The sequence below is a fragment of the Lutjanus erythropterus genome, chromosome 18, assembly GCF_056507025.1.
Source record: "Lutjanus erythropterus isolate fLutEry1 chromosome 18, fLutEry1.hap2, whole genome shotgun sequence".
NCBI classification, from domain to species: domain Eukaryota; kingdom Metazoa; phylum Chordata; class Actinopteri; order Lutjaniformes; family Lutjanidae; genus Lutjanus; species Lutjanus erythropterus.
In genome coordinates this window covers 35,062,920-35,084,567 of record NC_139334.1, presented here as the reverse complement: position 1 = coordinate 35,084,567, position 21,648 = coordinate 35,062,920, and the positions used below count along the sequence as shown (strand labels likewise).

The 21,648-nt window shown below is 38.9% G+C and overlaps 1 protein-coding gene across 1 annotated transcript in view; it reads right to left on the bottom strand.

The window, feature by feature from the left end:
• Nucleotides 1-8,642: 8,642 nt before the first annotated feature.
• Nucleotides 8,643-21,648, bottom strand: part of gabrr2a (gamma-aminobutyric acid type A receptor subunit rho2a) — a 90,823-nt gene continuing 77,817 nt past the window's right edge. Inside the window, exons 8-9 of the mRNA XM_084742331.1 lie at nt 19,388-19,596; nt 8,643-9,712 (exon numbers count right to left, since the gene is read on the bottom strand). Coding sequence (XP_084598457.1) covers nt 9,377-9,712; nt 19,388-19,596 — 545 coding nt within the window. The 3' untranslated portion in view covers nt 8,643-9,376. The remainder of the gene's footprint in view (nt 9,713-19,387; nt 19,597-21,648) is intronic.

The window sequence follows — 21,648 nt, the reverse complement described above, 5'->3', positions numbered from 1 at the left end:
CCTCTGTCAGCAGCCTGGCAGTGTGATGAGCAAACCTGAAAAAGCTCAATTTGAAATGCATTCTCCACATCAGCCTCGAAAATACAATTTGTCAGAACCCTTCAGCAAAACATCTCCAATTTTGCAGGAGTAAACAAACTATGGTAACACTTTATTTGAAGGGGTCTTCATAACACTGACTTGATACAGTCATAGCTATGATAGGAGACCTTATGAATGTGAATTAAGATTTTCATTAAGTGTCATTTGGTCAGTTATGTCATCTGTAATGTGATGTTTACATCGGTTAAGATGTCGTTATGACAACTCGACATTAATCAAAACAACAGTGTCTTTCTTAAGACAACTTGACATTAACCAAGACAACATAATCTGTCAATGTCATTCTTACTACAACGTGACATTAACTAAAACAACTATGTCTTTGTTTTGGCAACTTGACATTTGTCACAGTTCTGCAGGGACAGTTTCTCTTGCTCAGTTCTCTGTTCTCCCAGTGTCTCTCCTGTCTCTCCTGTCCCTCTCCTGTCTGTCTGTCTGTCATTTTCCACTCTACCTGCCAGCCACTCCCACCTCATTAGCCCAACTCCACTCACCTGCAAGCTCAGCTGCAGCTCAGTATATAAACCTCTCCAGCACATTCACTCCCTGCCATATTGTTCTTCAGCATTTCCCTGTAAGACTCTCCAGCCCTTATTCTCGGCTTGTTTTCCCCATCCCCTTCCCTGCCTGTCTCTGGCTGCTTTTAATTACGTTGGATTTTGCCTCCTCGTCTCCTCTCTCCTTTGTCGACCCGGAAGTTGTTTCCCCTCCGCCATGATGAAGGATTTTCCAACTGCTTAAATGCACCTGGAGGAGACAAGGAGCGAGGAGAGAGAAGTCTTTTATCAATTAAGGGGCGTGCCGTATAAATGACACACTCCTCTTTATCCTGAACACAATGAAATCATTTTAATTACGCAGTTTATTCTCACAGTTACATGATGAAATGTAATATCATGCACCGTCAGTCTGTGTGTGACATGTCTGGCACTTTAGGATATAAAGGTGACTTTAACTTTTCTTTTTTTTTTGAGTGATTGTCAACACATACCCATGCATATATTAGATGATTTAAAAGAAAGTTGAAATGATCCACATATTTAAAACAAATTACAAAATTAAAGACGACTGAGTTTTTAGAAATTGTTCATAAGTAAAGTCTTCTATGGGCATCCAGCTGCAGTCCCTTTGACAGCTAATACAGCTGTGCAACACGTCATCAGTAACTGACGTCGCTTCGGACTGACGCTGTGGAACGAAGATTTTTCATTTTGGAGTTTGGTCTCCTCCGTCCTCGCATCCCTTTCATTTCCTCGCTGGGTGGAGCTAAGACCTGAGTAAAGGAAGCGAGTGGAGGAGGAAAGCACCCTCTGACTCACCTGCCTTGCCTGATTTCCAGATATTCACCACAGCCTTCTGTCCCTGACGTTGAGATCTGTCTCAGCGTTCCTGGTTTTTGTCTGCCTGTCCCTGTGGCTGCTTGGTGTGTCTGTCTGTCATCACGGTGTGAGTTTTCATGTTTCTTCATCTGTGTTGTCCTGAGGAGAGAATCAACTCACCTCACCGCTGGAACCCTGATTCTCTGCCTGGCCGTCACTTACCTACTGTCTGCTCACCTGGTCCCGACTTCCCTGCTGCTCGTCCCTCATTGGCTTGTCTGCTTGTCCTGTCTGCTCACCTGGTGCCGACTTCTCCACTTAGTCCTGGTGTCCCTTCTGCTCATCCCTTGTCAGTGCCTCTGCTTCATCCGCCTGTTTGCCTGGTTCTGGACCCCCTGCTTCATCGACCACGTCCCCAGCCTGCCCCTCTCAGGTACTGTCACCCCCCCCCCCAACGAACTGTACTGTGTTGGTCTGTGGGCTCACATCCCCACTCATGGTCCCGTTCCCTGGTTCAGCCTGGTTCAGTCCAGAACTTCAGAGACTGTGTGTGAGCTTCAAGCCCAAAGAATGAACTGTTACCTGAGCTTCTTCATCCACTCAAGCTCCTGTTTTGCCTGTGTTATAATAAAGGTCATTACCAACGATCCCTGTTGTTGAGTGTGCTGCACTTGGGTCCAAATCTCACACGTTACAACATTAACCAAAACAGCTATGTCTTTCTTATGACAACTTGTCATTTACCAAGACAAGAAAATCTTTGTTATGGCAACTTCACATTAACCAAGATAACACACCCTGTCAGTGTCTTTCTTATGACAAATTGACGTTAACAAAGACAATGTCACCTAGTCTTAAAATGCTGTAATTATCAAAATTAACAAAACTACTTAGTGTGATGTTAATATTACATTAAATCAACATATGTGGTTGGTTTTGACATTAGCTGTCATGAGATCATTGTAATGAATGTTACTTTACCTCAACTACTGTGATAAAACTTGGGCTTTTAACTTAAGTGTCAAAGTGTTGTTACACTGTCAAATGCTTTTCTAGTCCTCAACTGCAGTGATACACAACAGTCACAAACATTCTCAAAGACTCCCTCATGTTCATGACAGGCGTCGTGTCATGGTTATGACAGTGTCATGTCAGTCTTATGGACACTCCTTAAAATAAAGTTTCACCCAAACTTTTTTGTGATGTATCCACTTTTCCCATGTAGCATCCCAATATTTGGTTTATAAATATAATTTCAAATGTTTCTCAATCAAAGACATCCTTTAGTTCATCATATTTACATTTAATATCTCCTGATAAATACATCATAACATTCTTTAATGTCAGTAGCAACTCATGAATGCTTACAGTGATCGGCCTACAGAACATTTCAACTATACAGGCTTCATGTTTAATGAAACAGGAACAGCTTCCAGAAAAGGTTCATATATTTGCATACTGTGACAGAGCTCGTGAATAAAGCTTTACTGTGGACATCAAATATGATCAGTCAAATGCTGTCAAATTATCAGTTGACTCGTGTACTTTACCAATTTGTCAATCAATTTTCCTCTGATTCTGTCATGATAAAACCAGTCAAATGGCTGTATTTGTATAGATTAGACATACTGCAGTTATTTGATCTATAAATGGCTACACTAACATACAAAATCAATAGATTTTTTTTAAAAGCTTATAAATACTTTTCATTGTTACAACAGATTCTTCAACATGACCAGTATTCTTCACAGTATTTTTTTTCAAAGGGTTTGGGGGGCAAAAAGAACTGTGTTCATGATCTCAGCTTGAAGTTATTATTATTATTTTTTTTTACTTATCACATGTATGACTCCAGAAATGTATGCCACTTTATAATTTACAGGAATAATTTCACAATCTGCACCAGCTCATGAAAATATGAAGATGCACGTATTAGTTACAGCCCTGGCTTTAACTGATATTTTGTCACATTTCACTTTGGTGAATGCGGCCCTGAGGTGCAAAACAAAATGTCAGAAACATGTTGACACAGTCGGAGCTCTACAGCGGCTCAGTGCTAAACAAACACGGCGATGGTTGAATCCACGGGCCCATTTTTTTTACCCTGCTCATAGAAAATTGATGGATAGAAATAAATTAAACACACATTATTCTTGACACAACAACATTTCAGAAAACATGACACTTGAGAAACCACAAGAGGCAGGTAGCTGCAATCTTTTTCATCCTTAATGCTGTTTGACTTTGTTGTCATGTTGTGTGATTCATCAAACAGGCTCCTGTAAGTTATCTCAGTATTAATGGCAGTACATCACCAAAGGGAATAACTAAAGAAACAATCAAGTATGGCAGTGAATAAAACTTTAAATATATACAACATTCTGGATACACTTTCGCCTGTCCTTGTCCTCCCCTTTGCGATCCTCAAATGTCATCACTCTGCTACAAAATGTGCCCAAACTAGTCCATATCTCATCAAGATATCTGATAGTATGCTGAGTTTTGGGAGACGAGGTGCGTTCCAGACAGTAAATAACACACCTTGTCCTAAATCCTACCTCTTGTCTTCACAGACTGTCAACATCTGATGGAAAAATGACAGCAAATCACCTCTAAGAAATGTTTTCTACAGTGTTTTCAGAAGTTTTGTGTTTTCTGAAATGCTGTCTTGTACCAAATTTTGTGTCTTCGTCTGAGTTTAAAGCCTGAAATGTGTTTTCTCTTGTCATGCTTTCTGAACCGCAACTCTTTTCAGTTTTGTTTATTAGTTTTCTGAAATCTTGTGTTTTGCACCTTTGGCCAAAGCCGTGCTTCTATTTGAAGCTAGTTTCTGTTCCACTGACTTTTTCTAAATAATGTATCTTCTTAGGGCCAGTTTTTGCTGAAAAATGATGCTGGGGCTTTTAGTCCATGTTATTACCAACATGTTCACACTCCCAACTCAAAAAATGCAGCAGCTTGGTCAGTCACCAAACCGTGACGCTGTAGGTACCCCTCTAGACTCAGTTTTGCACATGCAGGGCTCCATGGTTAGCATAAGTTAGCAATAACAAATATGCAATGTGTAATTTCAAAATAAAGGCACAAAAACTACTTAGGTTTTACCTTAAAAAAACTTGAGGTTGAGGTGAGGTTTGGGAAAAGATCAGTTTGGGTTATAATAAGTAAGTTAGTTACGCAAGTTGACATTCATAAAGTAATATATGTAATATAATTTATGCAAGTTACATCACGTAACTCACAGCAGTAAATAGAAGTTATGTACATGGCATTAAGTTAAAAATAAACCCATGGTCATAAACCCTGGTCTCCTGAGTGAAAGTAATGGAACATCACATCACATTGAGTTATGTCTTGCAGCTTGCATACATGATGTAACTTATGTATATTACTAGCTTGCATACATTACATAACTTGTGTATCTTACTTAAATAAAAAACAAAAAAAGTTTTACATGATATGAACCCCCGTCTCATGGATGAAAGTAACATTACATCACATCACATAACATCAAGTTATGTGTTTGTTTGACCAGTCATGCAGACTTTCTCACTCTTTATACTATGTCAGCTGACTAGTAGGCATATGATGCTAAAGAGGCGCCTCCAGACATGGCGCTAACTGCTACAGCATCATAGTTTGAGGCTGACCAAGCTGTTGTATTTGACAAGTTGGGAGTGCAAACAGATTGATATTGCATAATTGCATATCTATTACTGTACTGTTTAGTAAAACCTGTGCAACCTATTTTCTGACAGAAATGATGATTACAATATTTTGGACAAATAGTTTGCTAGCATTAACATTTCCCATTAGTTTTAAATGTTTGCAAAATAAGTCATCTTTTATCTTTGTTAAAATGATGAGCAACTCAAATGTTACCAGTTAGTACAGGAGCAGACAGTCATCTTCATTTATGTGTTTCAGCTTTTCAACAAATCATGGATTAGCAGTGAAAGCTAGTGGAACACAAGCTAACAATGAGGTGGACAGGGACACTGGTTCCTTTTGAATGCACACACCAGTATGTATTCACAAAAGAAGAACAACCACAGTTTGGTATTCTGTGGAACAGCGTTCAGTACCACTTATATTCACTTTAATAAATCTTGCCATTAAGTCATACGCAAACACTCTTAGTAAGACTTTGCATCAGTCACGTTAGGTCATAGTGCTCTCAAGGTAAGTTTGCCTTTTTATTAATGTGTCAAAAATAGTTACAATTAAAGCTTCAGTCTATTACCAGAATATATTTAGAAGCTTTGGAGAGCTTTTGAAGTAGCTCTTGAAGTCAAGTGGAGATTTGTGCACACAGGAGTAACTATGTATGATCAAAGGGAATAAAAACAGCAACTTCAAGTGGGTACGTATGTGTTGCACACGATGAGAAGTGCAATAAACACATCACCAGCATATTCATTTCCAAAGACGTTGAAGGAAACTCAATGTTTTGCCTGATGGGTGCAACATGAGCAAGAAACTGATTCCAGCGTTCCAAATTTACACTAAACTTTTATTTCAAAGACGAGAGAAATAATCCCTCTGAAATCATACTGAATAGAGAGGAACTGAACATTAATGTTTTTTTTTTGTTTTTTTTAAACTAGCTTCTGTTCAGTTTGACTACACTGACCTGAAGAAAATGTCTCACTAGCCAACAGACCTTTCAGGTATTATAACGCAAGTATCACCACGGTCATCTCTTATACCTGGTACATATCTCTGCACAATGCTAAACCTAATACCCAAGCCAGTTTCTCAAAAAGCCAAAGTAGTCTTAGAACAGTATTACAATATTAAAAGCAGTACCTGATCAGTGAAACATACATTTGCATGTTCTGTACCACATAAGTCAAGATTGGCTGCTAACAGTTTTTAGGCCTGTTATCTCAAGATCTGTACTGAATGAGCAAATTTTCTCAAGACACTGAGTGTTGTTATCGTGCTGAAGAAAGTTATCCTAAGATGTCTGTATCTTTAGATGTCAGTCTGTTTTTTCTGCTATCAAAATTTGATTATTCAATCCTTAAATGAATTGTTTCAGTGCCTCTCTAAGTGGGCATCCATCGGCCTGTTTATTTCCTGTCTGTGCAAGAAGAAACCTGAGTGGAAAATGCTGAGAATCTGAAGAAAAAAAAAAAAGTCAAAATATTACATTGGTTGAGCTGGAAATGTTGATGTGTCAGTAAAAACACAAACACAAAGTGCGATGGAAAAAGACAAATATATATATATTAAGTAAATTATAGAAATTATACCTACATGAAACGTGTGACTTCCCCAAATTCATGAATGGAACCTCATTTAAAGGGTTAGGGGGCAGCTGATCACGACAGAACTCGCTGTTAGCTAGTAATCTCATTAGTTAGCCTTACAAATAGCAGTCCAGGACACCAGGGAAGTGTTCACACTGCTGTTTCAGGAGCTTTGGACCGCCAGTACAAGATTTTAAGGCCTGGGGTTGTGGGCACCCAGCAGGAGGTTCAGTCTGGACAGGACAGACTGGACATCACTGTAATTCAGTACAGCTGTCTGAGTTAAAAGTGGTATTTCAAGACAAGGTGGGCTGGGCTAGCTGTTTGTATGCTAACTTTAGCAGACATCTCTGAAATGCAATACATGCACATCTTTGATATAATGTCAAAACTGTTGCATCTTCACAATATGTTGATAGTTTCAGTTAATTTTTGAGTTTATTAAGCTAAAATTGTTACATATTGCACGTTTAAGATTTGACCAGCGCTCTTTTACTTATATTTGTCATCTTGTTGAGCCACTTTCTATTGTAATGGTTTAATGACAGCTGACTGTTTATGTTGATGTGGATGGAATGTGCAATGATTTGCATTTTCTTTTACCAATTTTATGGAAACTGAGTTAAAATCTGTGCCACATTTGGATGGAAATGTATGGCATGCCTGAGAGGAAGGACTCGGAGAGAAAATCCACTCCGACAGACCATGAATTATGGAAGCCTATTATCCTCAGACTAAAATACACAGAAGAACATAGTTTTTTATCCATGCTAACAGTGGGGCTCTAGGGACAACTGAAGGACAGAACTTTGGTACAGACTGACATCTCTTGGCAAATAATAGATGGATAGTCACAATTTCCTGCTGACTTGAGTGACCTTTGTCTTGATCTGCCTCTAGCACCGTCATGAAGTTGACACTTATGGTTTTGAATGAAATGACAGTTACCATGAAATGTGGCACAGCCATTCAAAGTCTTCAGATAATGAACCTTAATGACTTTGTTGGTCCCCTGACTTTTTCATCTAGTGCCACCAACAGGTTGTTTTGGTTCAGTGAAATGTCTCCAAAACTATTAGATGGATTACCACAAACTTTGGTACCCAACCTCATTCTTTTCCTCTCTTCTCTTTCAGCACGGCAGCTCAGTGATCGGTGCTGTTACGTCTCATGGACAGGGTCCTGGGTTTGAACCCCAGCCACCTTATGTCTTCCCCCCATGCTTGTGTTGGTTCTGCCAGGTGCTCCAGTTTCCTCCCATTATCAAAGATACGTGTTAGGGAAATGTGCCCCCACCCTGAGTTTCAACCCCCTGGGTTCCTAGACACTTCAGCCACCCCACAAGTCACCTCAAACAATTGAACCCCCTTCATTCCTCTCCTTGACCACCCCACCGTACACAAACCCGACCTCCTGTTCATCTTCTGGCAGTCAACCCCCTTCCATCTATCTCCTCAACTCTCATGGATCTTACTGAACACGACCCTCATCCTACCTTTCCTGAATCCTCCCAGTCTAGTGCTTCTCAAACATTTTTACACCACATGCCACCTCAAAAAACACTGAGCTCTCCAAGTACCACATTTGTGTTTTGCACCATGCAGTGCTTGCAGATGCTGTGGACACTTCACTGGCACTTCCTGTAGCCACTTTTACCTGTGCTCTGTTCACTGTTGTCCACTTCATTTTCAACACGGCTGCTCAAAATATTCTCTTCCTGATCTGCACTTCATTTTAACTCTGCTTACAATCTTGCCTCCTGGAAAATGCATTTTAAATATAAATTTTATGCATTTTCATTTGAAATTTTGTAGTATTTTGATAGTATTATGTATTTAAATGTACTTCTGTAACTCTGGTTTATGATCAGATATTCCCATCAGTCTCAGCTGCACTAACAATGGTTTACATGCTAAGCACCTGTTAAACACCATCAGCATGTTAACAGGAGCATGTTAGTAAGTTGCTAACATGGTTGTATGCTCCTGTTGGTTCCTTAAGTTTTTAATCTTTTTTTTTTTTTTTTTTTGAGATAACAGGCTTAAAAATATGGTCAAAGTTTGTTATCTTGACATATTAGAGAAGAAGTTGTCATGACTGATAGATAATGAGCTGTAAAACTTTCTAATTGTGTTTTTTCTCAGCTTGACAATCATTACAAATGAATATAAATACATCGCCTTGTCATCTGAATAGCTCACAGCATGAACACAAGCACCAGACTCATCCCTATCCATCAATGTTGAGAGTCAGATACAAAAATGTACATCTCTTCCCACCAAACTGCTGTTCATCTCATTAACAACAGCACTAATGAGCTTTGTAACAGAAGTTGACAGTTGATGAAGCTGAAAAAGACAATTCGCATCAGTAATTTAAAAACACCAGACTATTTTCTTTGTTTTAGTTTAGAGAGTTAATGAACATTCAAATTGCTGCATGAGGGGGGAAAAAATCATAAAGGATTGTTCTGATCAATCACAAAGTCTCAATGCTGAACTTCTCATGACAGCTCCTCTTCTCAGGCTCTGTTACTATCCAAGGCCTTAAACCTGATGGTCCAGACATACAGCAGGCTACTTACAGCCCTCTCAGAGTTATTCCAGAAGCGTCCCTCTGTGATGCAGCATTTATACCGTCTGTGTGTCATCTGTCTGGCCTCAGTCCTGACAGAGCGAGCGTCCTCCTCAGGAGTGTCTCTCAGCAGTAGACGGACCAGTAGATAAGGTTGAAGAAGATGTACGAACCAGGGAAAATCATCCGGGAGTATTTGTCAATAGCGTGCGTGTTCTGGATGATGTTGAGGGCGCGCAGGCTCTTCTTCTTCTTGGTGGTGGTGGACTCGCTGCTGACCGACAGATGGACCACCATGTGCTCAGGTTTCTCTGGAACCTCGTGCAGCTCCTCCTGCTCCTCCTCCGGCACCATGGGCTCCTCAGTGTAGCCGGCCAGGCTGTTGGTGTCGGCCTCACTGTAGGTGCCATCCAGCATGGTCATGGTTCGCGTCTGGGAGATCCCGCAGGTGCAGGGCAGTGACTAGCAGGGAAGAAATATACAAGATAATCATTATTACATCTGGAATTTTAAAGGAATAAACCAAAGTTTATGGAGATCATCAGGCTACTTGTGCTTGAAATGTTAAAATAAGTCATCAGAACCCATCAGTGGTAGACAGCTGACTAATCCATGGTAATAACAGACATGAGAATGATTGTGCAGTATTTTTGACATTTAAATCTGCTATTATATCAAGCCTAATCAGCTACTAGAATGTTTTTTATTGTGAAAGTCCCACATTCAGTCAAATCATGGAATATCGCTGTCTGATCTGACAGTGATGTAGGCTACCAAGTTCCAGACCAGACATCACTGGCACACTGTAAAAAAAAATCGTTGAGATGACTTAGAAATAAAGGCAACACACTGCGATAGACTTTTGAGTTTTGAGCCCAACTCAAACTCCAAAAAACTCAAAAATCAAATTCAAAAATTGGTCACAGTGAGCTGTGAACCTGAATTGTCTTTTTTTTCTTTTAGTGCCATACAATGTTTTAAGTTTCTAAAATTCAAAGCTTCAAGTTCATCTAAAGAAGAAAAGCAAATTATCTCAACAAAAGGTCACTAGTTGGTAAAACTTTCTCAGAACGTAAGAATTTGATTTGGGCTTAAAAGTCAAAAACCTATTGCAGCACACTGCCTCAAAAGTTTGAGCTTTCTCAACTTTTTTCAGTTTTACAGTGCAGCAAAGTTGGACAACTGGGAGAAGTTTGGTGCAGTGAGAGACAGTGACAATGAAATCAGTGGACTCGCTGCACATAAAAGTGTTGTTTTAGGTAAGTATCAGGTTTTGATAGCAGTAAGGCATCAGTTCATAGTTGCTGAGGAAACAGCACATCTCAACATCTACAGAAGCATAAGAGTTGCACTAAATGAGAACACACGTGTTTAATCACAGGTCAGGCTCACAGTTCTATTGTACTTCTCCTGAATTCTGCCAAGTTTTCTCACCTTATGTTTCCTTCACATTATCACAACCTGTTTCTGACATTGTCTAACATGAATAAGCCTCATACAATTCTGAAAGTCTATTGTTTCCACCCAGACAACAGCACAGCTTCACCACACCATTAAAAAAAATCTGCCAAGTCAATTTTCTTTTAGAGGCAGGTGCAAAAAATAAGTGAATGAAAGAACACAGAGTTTTAGAGATTTATTAGGGATTTACGCAAGTTCATGCAAGAGGGACGAATTGTTCCATATTTTTTCCTGAGAACTAGAAGTAAAATGAATGCTGCGGCGTGCTTATTTTTCATTCTTTAAAAGTCACCAGAATGCACGACATGAAGTCTCTTGAGCTCAGATTTGCTCAAATCTTCGCTATTTTTGAGTTGTCAAGGCTGGCATTTCTAACTTTGACTGTGGATCCCTGCACATGCAACGCTCACACCTGAGGGGTACCTACAGGAACACAGTCTGAGACATGGAGCCACTGACCAAGCTGCTGTATCTGATGAGACAGGAGTGAAATGTGTCCACTTTAACTGGTGACCTGGCTTTCAACGTTTGCTCTTGACTAATGCTTTCATCTAAAGACAAGACATCTCAAGCACTAATAACTGAACTTCCATGAAACCTCCAAGAATATTCATGTGCCCAGAGGTCACATCCCAATATTACTGTTAACACCTCTGACCTTTCCTGTACTGCAGTGTTCCCAAACTTTTGAACTTGAGACCTCTTAAAACCATTGTCACTGTTTATGTATGTCTATGGATTGTAACCTGTCAACCAGAGAGGAATTAATAATTTTTAGGAGGCTGAAGACAAGACAAAAGACGTAATATTAAGATAATTTTGTGTTGCAGAAGTATAATGATCTTGTGATCCATTATCAGGGTTCCTACTGTAGGTCTGCAATGGGAGCTATTGCTGTAGTGCATCAGGTGACATTGTCCACTTGCACACATGAAATACCTAATTTAGTTTGTTTTCCATGCTTGTCCTTTGCAAATAAACTAAACTATCACCACCACCTGTGTGTATCTGAGTGCATGTGCATGAGACTTGTGAATTAGCATAATTAACGCCCCAGTAATTCCACATATATAATGGCATCAAAGAGAAAAAAGAAGAACTTTACGCATCCAGAACTATAAAACAAATCTGTCATTTTAACAACAGTGGAATTAAAAGAGCTGCTGAAGCAAAGAAATGGGAAAAGCAAGTGCTGTCAACGCCGTGTCAGCTGAGGGTTGGACTGTCACTGAAGTAAAGAGGAAACGTCTTGATATGAAAATGACTTCAGGGAAAAATAAAAACAACTCGCCACATAAGGGCTGATCGACGACTGCAGCGAGAGGAGAGGGTCAGGGGAAGTTTTCATCACGGAGGACAGAATAAGTGAGAATGTTCGCCTGGACAGACTTCATAAACCTGCATGTGCAGATATACAACCAGTACACCTGACAGCAGGTAATAATAGATCACTGAATGAATGATGACAGGCTTTATATGTAAATTTACAATGTTTTTTTAAAATTTGACTGCCCCTACAGGTTGTGTAGTCCCTTAATGGATCCCATGCAGCCATCGGGAGATGTATCTCCCCTCTATGACACAACCTCTCATGACATCACAACGTGTTTACCAGTCCCCTGATGGGAATTGATTGTCCAATCAGTTGTTAAAATTACATCTTGCAGCATGAAGTGATGATCAGGAACAGGAGCAAGAACCAACCATGACAACACACAAACAGATATAAACAAACAAGAACACAAAAGGAAAAGAAATTAGATATATAGACAGGTAATAGCCTGTCTAGTTGGTGTCCTGATTACAGTTCAGACAGGGTCTGGCTATTACAGAAAATATTTTAAAATCCTGAATCTGCTTTAAAGTGGCAGGTAGAGACTTCCAGAGGGTTGTACCTGTGATTTAGACAGCAGTTTGTACAAAGGAAGTCTTATTCTATGTCTAATTCTACAGTTTCCTTCAGGTGTTAGTTGCAGTTTACTTTAGTCTTGTTCTACATGTATTAAAAATGGGTGAAGCTCGATGGTAGAGACACTTAAAGGTACGTGTGAGATTGGAGTAACTGATGAAATGATCAAAACTGAGAAAACTATTGGGAAGACTGGCATGAAGTTGACTTTGTGCTCTCCAGAGGATGAACCGTTTCGTTCATGTGCCTTTTACTGCTGTTTTTGATGGAGCTCAATCACATCTGTTAGTGGGAAACGACAGACTTCAACTCAGCTATATTTTATTAATATAGTGCCAAATCATAACAGAAGTTATCTAAAGGCACTTTTCGTTCAGAACAGCACTAAACCGTTCCCTGTATAACAGTTATTCCCAGAGACTGAGTCACAACCCACAGGTGGCTCACAGAATATTAAATAAATACAGTCTGTGGAAGAAATCCTGCAAATTTAATATTTATATCCACAGGACACCTTTTATAAAGCATTTACAATGTGTTTAACTAATGAAAGGGAAATATGAGAGCCTGTTAATATCACCTAAATTAAAAAATGAAAAAAGTGTTTTATAGCTTATTAATTAGTCATGAGTCATCAATTTATCAATTGTTGGTATTTTCAATTGAGGAAAATGGACAAAATGTGTAACACCATTAGGAAGCCAAGTCTACTAACAGACAGGTGACATGTACTGACATTAAAATTTCTATCACAAAACATAATTTTGGTTTTCTAAAAGCACAGCACCATCTGATTTAATGTCATGAAGAGGTGAAATAATCATTTTGTATATAAATATGTCATTTACCACAGCTGGAAAAGCTTGAATATGCTTTAAAGGAGCATTTTCATTTTGGAAAAGGTGCACGAACCCTAAAACTGTGATTTTAGTTAACATGTGCAAATCTGATTTTGAGGAGCTCAGCGCGTACACAACCTGGGGTCTGGAGAAATCACTGGGGGTCCCCAAGACTGAGAACCAGCGGTCTGGCCTATAAAGCACAGGAACGACTAGAGCTGCAACGACTGATCAGTTGGTTAACTATTGAGCTGATCATCAACTACATTTATTATTTTGAATGAACAGGCAGTCACACTGATGCAGGGCAGCGAAGGCAGAGGGAGAGATGCAGAGTTTTAGTGGTTTATATAGACCACCATGTTGGAAGGGTGTGTTTGGTATGTACTGCAGAGAGTGAGGCGTGTCACGTGTGATTGCAGCTTCAGTCGACTGCCTGAACTAGCTTGGTGTTGCTACGTTTGCGGCTGCAAATGCAAAAGAGTATACAATCCAGAACAGGGTCCTTCCATTGCAAACACAGGTGAATTGCATTTATTTATTTATTTATTTATTTTTAATCTTAAACTACCATGTTGTGAGGCATGTTGTGTGTTGCTGGGGAAAAAGGGAGGGGAAAAACAGGGAGAGGTAAAATATCTGTAATGATGTGATGTGTGATGGGTACAGAAAAACAGAAAAATATCAAATATGTTTTGTCTAACACTCAAATAATGTGAGTCATTTCAGCCTTGAAAGGACTGTGAGAATGACTTCACACATTCAACCTTATTAAAAGATAAGCTCCCATGTAATTCTTTACTTCTCTTATTGTCAGAAAATCTCATACAATGTGTTGGTCTGTCTCTACATACTTTCTGACTTCTCTGATATGTCTGTGAAGATGAAAATCTTTAAAGAAATTTCACAAATAGTTTCAATCTGAGAACAAATGCAGCATTGTGGTGAGTATTCTGTGCAGCAGGACAGTCAAAATAACCTGCAGTGGGTGTTTGAGTTTGAGTTTGAAAATATAGAATATCAACAGCCTTGTGTTTTAAAACTGGTTACAAGTTCTGCGTTACTTTGGTTTTATTAACTCATACATCACAAAATACTGTATTGATGTTTAAACCGAACAGAGAATCCGAGTTTTGCTGCTCACTAATAATTCACGGCTTCTCACCATGTGTGTGTTTTTTTTTTTTTGAGTTATTTGATCGAGTCAAATGACTGATAAACACAGACAAACCATGTCAGAGCGTTTAGCTTGCTGTAAATGTGATGAGTCTTTTCATCCCCTGAAGAACAGACCTCCAGCAGTGGATCAGCGAGCGTGCAGACAGCGGCAGACGTTGATTTGTTGACCGTGGCAGACCTCCTCTCATGTGCAGAACTGAACTGCTGCGCTCACACAGATCTGACATTTAAACATTATATTTGGCAAAAAAAAATCAAGCAGAATGTTTTAATGAGTCTGGGGTACGCAAAGTAAGTTTGCTGTTTTCAGTCCTAGTGTGACCCTGAAGTGAGGTTTTGTTTGTTTCATTTATTATTATTAAGTCAATATTTTACCTTGATGCATTGGGCCGATTTAATGGCCACTTGTGTCCACTGGCAAAATTGCATCGGTGGTTTGGTGTATTTGTTCAGGATCTCCACTTTATTAATTTTTCAGACCAAATTATCTTTTAGAGTTGAGTCACTGGCTGCTGAATGCTGTGGGGACTTGAAAACTCTGCACCAGTCTGAATCTTTTCAAGTTCAAAGTCTAAACGTTTGTAAAGTTATGAAGGAAGAAACTCTATGCGATGCTTGTCAAACTGAATGAACATATATACTAGACTGACCTTTTCTGTAACCCCTTAAATTATAAAGCAAGGTCTTCTTGTATCCTCTAATGAATGGTCATGGTCTTACTGTGGCCATAGGTTGTGGACAGTGATGTTTCTGTCTTATAGCTGTCTCATTTTAAAGACATTTAGAGGCCTGACGTGGTGAAACAGTCCAGTATTTCATGCTATATATTTTAATGATCTGATCTTTAATGGTAGAGAGCTGAGGGGGTGAAAGAAAGAACGTATTTCACAAGAAAGTTCCCACTTTAATTGTGCCTGAAAAGTTGAGCCCGTTGAGGCCTGATGCCGACAAAATTCTGTCTGAAACCGGCCTGAACCCGACTATTATTAGCATTTCTTAGCCTGAACCTGATTACAACCTGACATTTTTCTTAACAAGCTTCCCTCTATGTACCAAACAGGAGGAGTTTTTAGTGACAGTACATGCAGGGAACTGGGACTGGCAATGACTAAAAAGGCCCGACCCAACACAGATCTCGAGCTGTATTTCCCATAACAGCAGAAGTAATTTTGAAGATAGGGAGGCCATGTTGGGCTTATATTAAGGCTTAGAAACTTTTAAAGTTTCATTTTTGATGAGGAGTTTTTTGGGGATGTTGTGGTTTATTTTTGAAAATGGCATCAAGCCCCAGAATCTTATTATCCTACATTTTAATTTGTTTCAGGATATCCCCTGCCAAATTTCATACTTGTAGCACTATTTATGAAATTGCTGTACCTTAATATTTGAATTTACATTAGAGCTGCAACAATTATTCAATTATTAAATTTATCGCCAATGATTTTGATAATTGATTAATTGTTTTGATTTTTTTAAAATTTGATTCAACTTGGGCTTTGGAAAACGATGATCAACATTTTTCACCATTTTCTGACATTTCACAGACCGAAACAGATCAAACCACTAATGATCAATTAATCGAGAAAATAATCGATGATGAAAATAATTAGTAATATTAGTAGCAGTGAAAATTTAGATCAGTTCACCAGAAACATATCCTTCAAGGAGGTTTTTTTTTTTCTGTGAGGTGGGGAGCTCAGTATGAACCTGTCATGGCCCAAGGTATAAGCTGACAGGAAATTAAAGTGAAATAGATTCCACTAACTTGGGGCCATTTGGTCTCAGGGGCCCAAAAACCAATTTTTTGGGACACGGTTCTATTGAAATGATGTGAATGCAAATATCAAGGTACTGTACTTGAATAAATGGCTGTACAAGGACGGAGTATCCTGAAACAAAGCGTCAAAATAGGATTCTGGGACTTTTTAATTGCACTACTTTCAGATTTGCATTTACATCATTTCACCAGAACCATGTTCCAAAAAATTGGTTTTGAGGCCCCTGAGACCAATAGTTTGTGACTAACTCAGATTAAGCCGGGAGCCAGGTCCACCTCTCAGGATGTTTTCTGCTACCTTTTTTCACTATTATTTTCTGTTAGCTTATACACCGAGCCGTCACAGGTTCATACCAAGCACCCCCAAATAGAGGCCGTCCCAAAAACCCATTTTTTGGGATGTGTTTCTAGCAAAATGATGTAAATGCAAATATTAAGGTACTATAATTGCATAAATAGTCATACAAGGATGAAATTTGGCAGGAGGTGTCCTGAAACAAACGAGAAAGTAGCAGAATAAGATTCTGGAACCATTATATTTTCAAGTATAACCCACAACATCCCTAAACAGACAAAAAAAAGATTCTGCCCCTCTGACAAATTCTCATCAAGAATGATTGTTTTTCAGCACACTGGTGAATATAAATACCTCACCTGTATATAGAAAACTTCACAAGTTTATACATTTCAATTTGAGCCCAAGATGACATTTCTACAAACTACACCCGCTGTGGTGAAAAATCTTCACTGTACCTCAAATCAAAGGAAACAGAAGTTTCAGTCAGCCTTCCAGACAGGAGTATGAATGTTTCCATACTTTTTCATAAAAGCATGAAACTTGATACACTTGTTGAACATTTTCATTCATGTAACCATAGAAAAAATGCCTCATGGCAGCCATGGTGGCCATTTAACTTTCCACCATAACAGAATGATCTATTTTGCATCACTACTCCTAAATCAGTGGTTCCCAACCTTTATTCCTTAAGAAGAGAACAATAATGATTCATGATCACAGAGCTGAGGGGTCACAGAGTTGCGTCCTACTAACCAGCCTACAAAATAATCTACTACTTTTAATTGAGGACATGGAAATATTTTTATTTTTAATCATTTTGTAGACAGACTTTTGTATAAATTGCAGGGCTGGTATGGGTGCTGGAAATCCTTGAAAACACTTTTGAATTTTAATGTAGTGTTTTCAAGGTTTGAAAAGTTCCTGAAACAGCTTGAAACTATAACTGCATTACTTTTCTGATAGAATTAATTAGAAATAGAATAAGTCAGATATTTGCTGAGTCAGATTGAACAGGAAGTCAATGGTTAATCATAAGAATTTAGTTGATTAGCAACAGTCTATCACATGCTTTGGTCTTGCCCAAAACTGGCATCTTTCTGGTCATCCTTTTTTGACACTATTTCAAAGGCATACAGCTGTAATATTATGTCCTCTCCTAGTATTGGTATTTATGGTGTACTCTTGGCTCCATGTGATTTTAGTTTCCCTGTGTACCTGCAGAAGGTTATTGCCTGGCTAGATGTTTAATCTTGTTTAAATGGAGGATGTTACACCACCATCACACAGTCAGTGGATCAAAGATGTTATGCAGTACATCAAGCTGGAGAAAATGAGATGCAAACTTAAGGGCCCGACTAATAAGTTCTATGAAACCTGGGACCCATTATTAGACTGTGTGAACAGTTTACCTGGCTTGGAACAATGAACTCTGGACTGCCTGATCTAGGCCTAAATGTTCTATGATGCACTAGCTCTGTTTTGCTTTTCCGTAGGTTTATTTGTGTTATACTTTTTTGTTTGTTTGTTGTTGTTTTTTCTTTTTGTTTGTTGGTTTTCTTCTTCCTTTAATGTGATTTCCTTGCTTTGGTTGCTGTCAGTTTATCCTTTATTCTTTGCACATAATTGCAACTTGAGATGACAACATATGTCAATGTCTTGTGTGTTAAATGGAAAATCCTTATAAATAAAATGTTGTTTTTTTTAAAAAAAAGGACTTAATCGATTAAACATGTATTTACTGATAATGAATCAATAGTTGAAATGGCATTAATTGCGCCTCATCTGACACTGTTTTGTCTGGCAAAGCCATTCATGGATAAGAAAACTTAAAATAAGAAAAAAAAGAGATAAAACACTTTTTTCATTTAGCTTGTTTTTTTTTTATTGTATTAATTATTATTGATAATTATCCAATTAATCAATTGTTAGCATTTTCAAGTATCAGTCAAGGAAAATCCACAAAATCTGGACCTTTAACAGGAGTTAATTTTTCACCTATCTGTAGAATTTTGGTTGAATACAACACAACAACATCATCAACAACATCTGATTTAATGCCACGAAGAGCTGAAATAATATCAATAATATAATATATGTTTGACTTTGGAAAAAGTGAAGGAACCCTAAAACTGTGATTTTAGTTGACATGTGCAAATCTGATTTTGAGGACCTCAGAGGACCCACTGTGATTTCTGGGGCCCTGACAGAACACCACAGGGAGACTGAATGAATTGTCTCAAGATTTGGCTTTTTTCCCTTTTTCTTTTTGTCCTATTGCTGTTGTACTTGTTTGTATTCATAGAGTTTTACTGTATGTGGCGAGTTCCTTTATTCATCACACACCCACTTTTTCTAGTTCAACAGGCTAACTGTTTCAAAACATCTTTCAGGGACAAGAACTTTACCAACTTTCCAAAAACCATGTATTTTACTGTTGAACACAAACACCCTTTGTTCTCTTTCCACTGCTGCTCTTGTGTTTTCCTGTCTGCATCCTGACAGCCTGACAGAAGCTCTTGTAAGCAAAATTGCAGAAAATCAGCAGAGTAGCTGGAGCTGCTGTGAATTCTGTGAACAGCTAGAGCAACTGGTCTGGCTCTTTTTATTAATATTTCATGCCAGTGTGGAGTTTTTCAAACAGCAGAGAGTAAAAAAACAAAAAAAACAAACAAACCTGGGATCGTGCCCTCTCTCTCATCTTGCGCTCCCGCCGGTCCTGGACGGTGGACAGGTAGTTGACGGCGGCGTACTCCAACACGGACAAGAAGACAAAAACGAAGCTGACCCAAAGGTAAATGTCAACCGCCTTGATGTAGGACACCCGGGGCATGGACGCGTTGACTCCAGTGATGATGGTGGACATGGTGAGCACCGTGGTGATGCCTGGACAGACAGAAAGACGAGGTTTTATTTCAAATACAGCAAACTGCACACTGAAAAATGTGTTTGAATCTGAGTTCATTGTCAGTGTGGACAGCATATAATGTGCTTTCCTGGGTCAGGAAGATGACCCAGGGTTGGGCAGGCAGGACAGGGGTTGAAAGCAATAACATAACCACTTATACAATATGATGCAACATGGTTCAACTGGTCTGCAAGAAATACAGCACTGTGAAGTCAGCATGGTTCCTAAGATTTGCAGGTGAGAATGTGTCAGGGATGGAAGAGTTATTCAGAGATTTTATTTAAAAAGACATCTCACCCTTAAAAAACCCCCAACATTTTTCCTCTTGTAGTGGTATTTATCCATCTAGATAGCTTTGTGTGAGCTGCGGAGTTTTGGAGATATTATATTGGAGAGAAGGCAGACATCTCTACGGCTGATGAGACTAGATGGCACTCGGCTTGTTTTGCTCTAAGCACCAGAAAATACATCTTTAAAAACTCAAAAGCAATGTTTCTTTGCAAAAATCATGCCCTGTTCACTCAAGATAGTCCACACACCTTATTATGAGCAGTTTCATTCTACCAAACTACACCTGCAAACTGTATCACAGCCCAGAAGGAAGCGTCCATGAATAAATAAGAGGTTACAACTCAATCCAGAAGGACGCCATTAATGTTTACGTCTTATGTTTATGTATGTAATATGTATGTTCCGCTCTGTTACAAGTGCAAGCCTCTTGTCCATGAGTGGATGTGCGCTTCCCTCCACGCTATTTTGTCAAATTACTGTCAACTCTCACACCCCATTTACACCAGGTATTAAAATGTGATCTGTATTCGGATACGTAATTCAGTTAAGGAAAGATGCATAAATGCTATGAGATCAGATCTGCCTCATCTGGACATAGTCTGACTTGCAATGTGTTCCAGTCTTAGGTAGGTGTAAACACAATCTGTACAACAATCAGGACAGTATATCCAGATACAGATCACATTTTAATACCAAGTGTGAACGGGGTACAGTTTAGGCCAGTTTTAACTCAAGACATCTTCTCTCAGGTAAATCACCAAAGCATGCTTACAGTGATTCTTTTTCAGAACTTAAATAAAAAAAGATGCTGATTCAACTCTGAGGCTTATACATGTACAATGGCCCTCATGCAAAGACATTTTTCATATTCTTATCTTAAATTTCTCTTACTTTTTTTGTACGAAGGGCTCCTATGAACATGTCAACAAATCAGGGTCTGACAATAATGGTTGCCTGAATGCCTGGGGCAACTAAAAATAACCGGCGGGCAAGCAAAACCTGCCCAGATGTACCCGATTGGGCATGCACCAACTCTGATCTTTTTTTTTTTATTATCATCATTATGTTTTTCCTCTCTCATTTCTGTTACAACGGAGCCCCAGAGTGGCCAGTTACAGCGTGCCACTGCCTCCATTGGCTGAGCGTCTCTGCTAATATGCAGACGTCAGACATTCATTCAAACATGGCAGAGGGCTCGCAGCTAAAGTTAGCTAAATTAGCTTATGAGACAGAAAAGAGACGCAGAACATTTCGTGGAAAGAAATATATCCGTGGGTGGAGTACAATGCCACAATACCGGCTATGCACTGCACTGTCTGCAGAGAGTTCCTGGCTAAAGTCAATAAAACTGGATAATTTTTCCGCAGCAACAACAGTGTGAAACAGGAGGCCCAGAAATATGAAATAGCATTTAAACGTTTCACTGATCTGACTGCTCTGATCTGCACAAATTCCTGGTTAAATATAATGTTGAGTTGAATATGAAGTTTAGTGAACATGTTAAAATAATACAAACAAAATAAAAACAAGCTAGAAAAAAGAAAGAAGACAAACAGAATCCTCAGCAGCACATTAACGACAAATAATGAACATAAATAATATTGTTCATGTTCAATAGGGGTAAGAGGAAGTTTATAAAAAACTTTTCTGGTCCTACCCCGTCTGTTCTTTATAATTTCTTTATCTCTTTTATCCCTTCTTTGTTGGCTATGATATAGCTACTAAATAGTGCTCTCTGA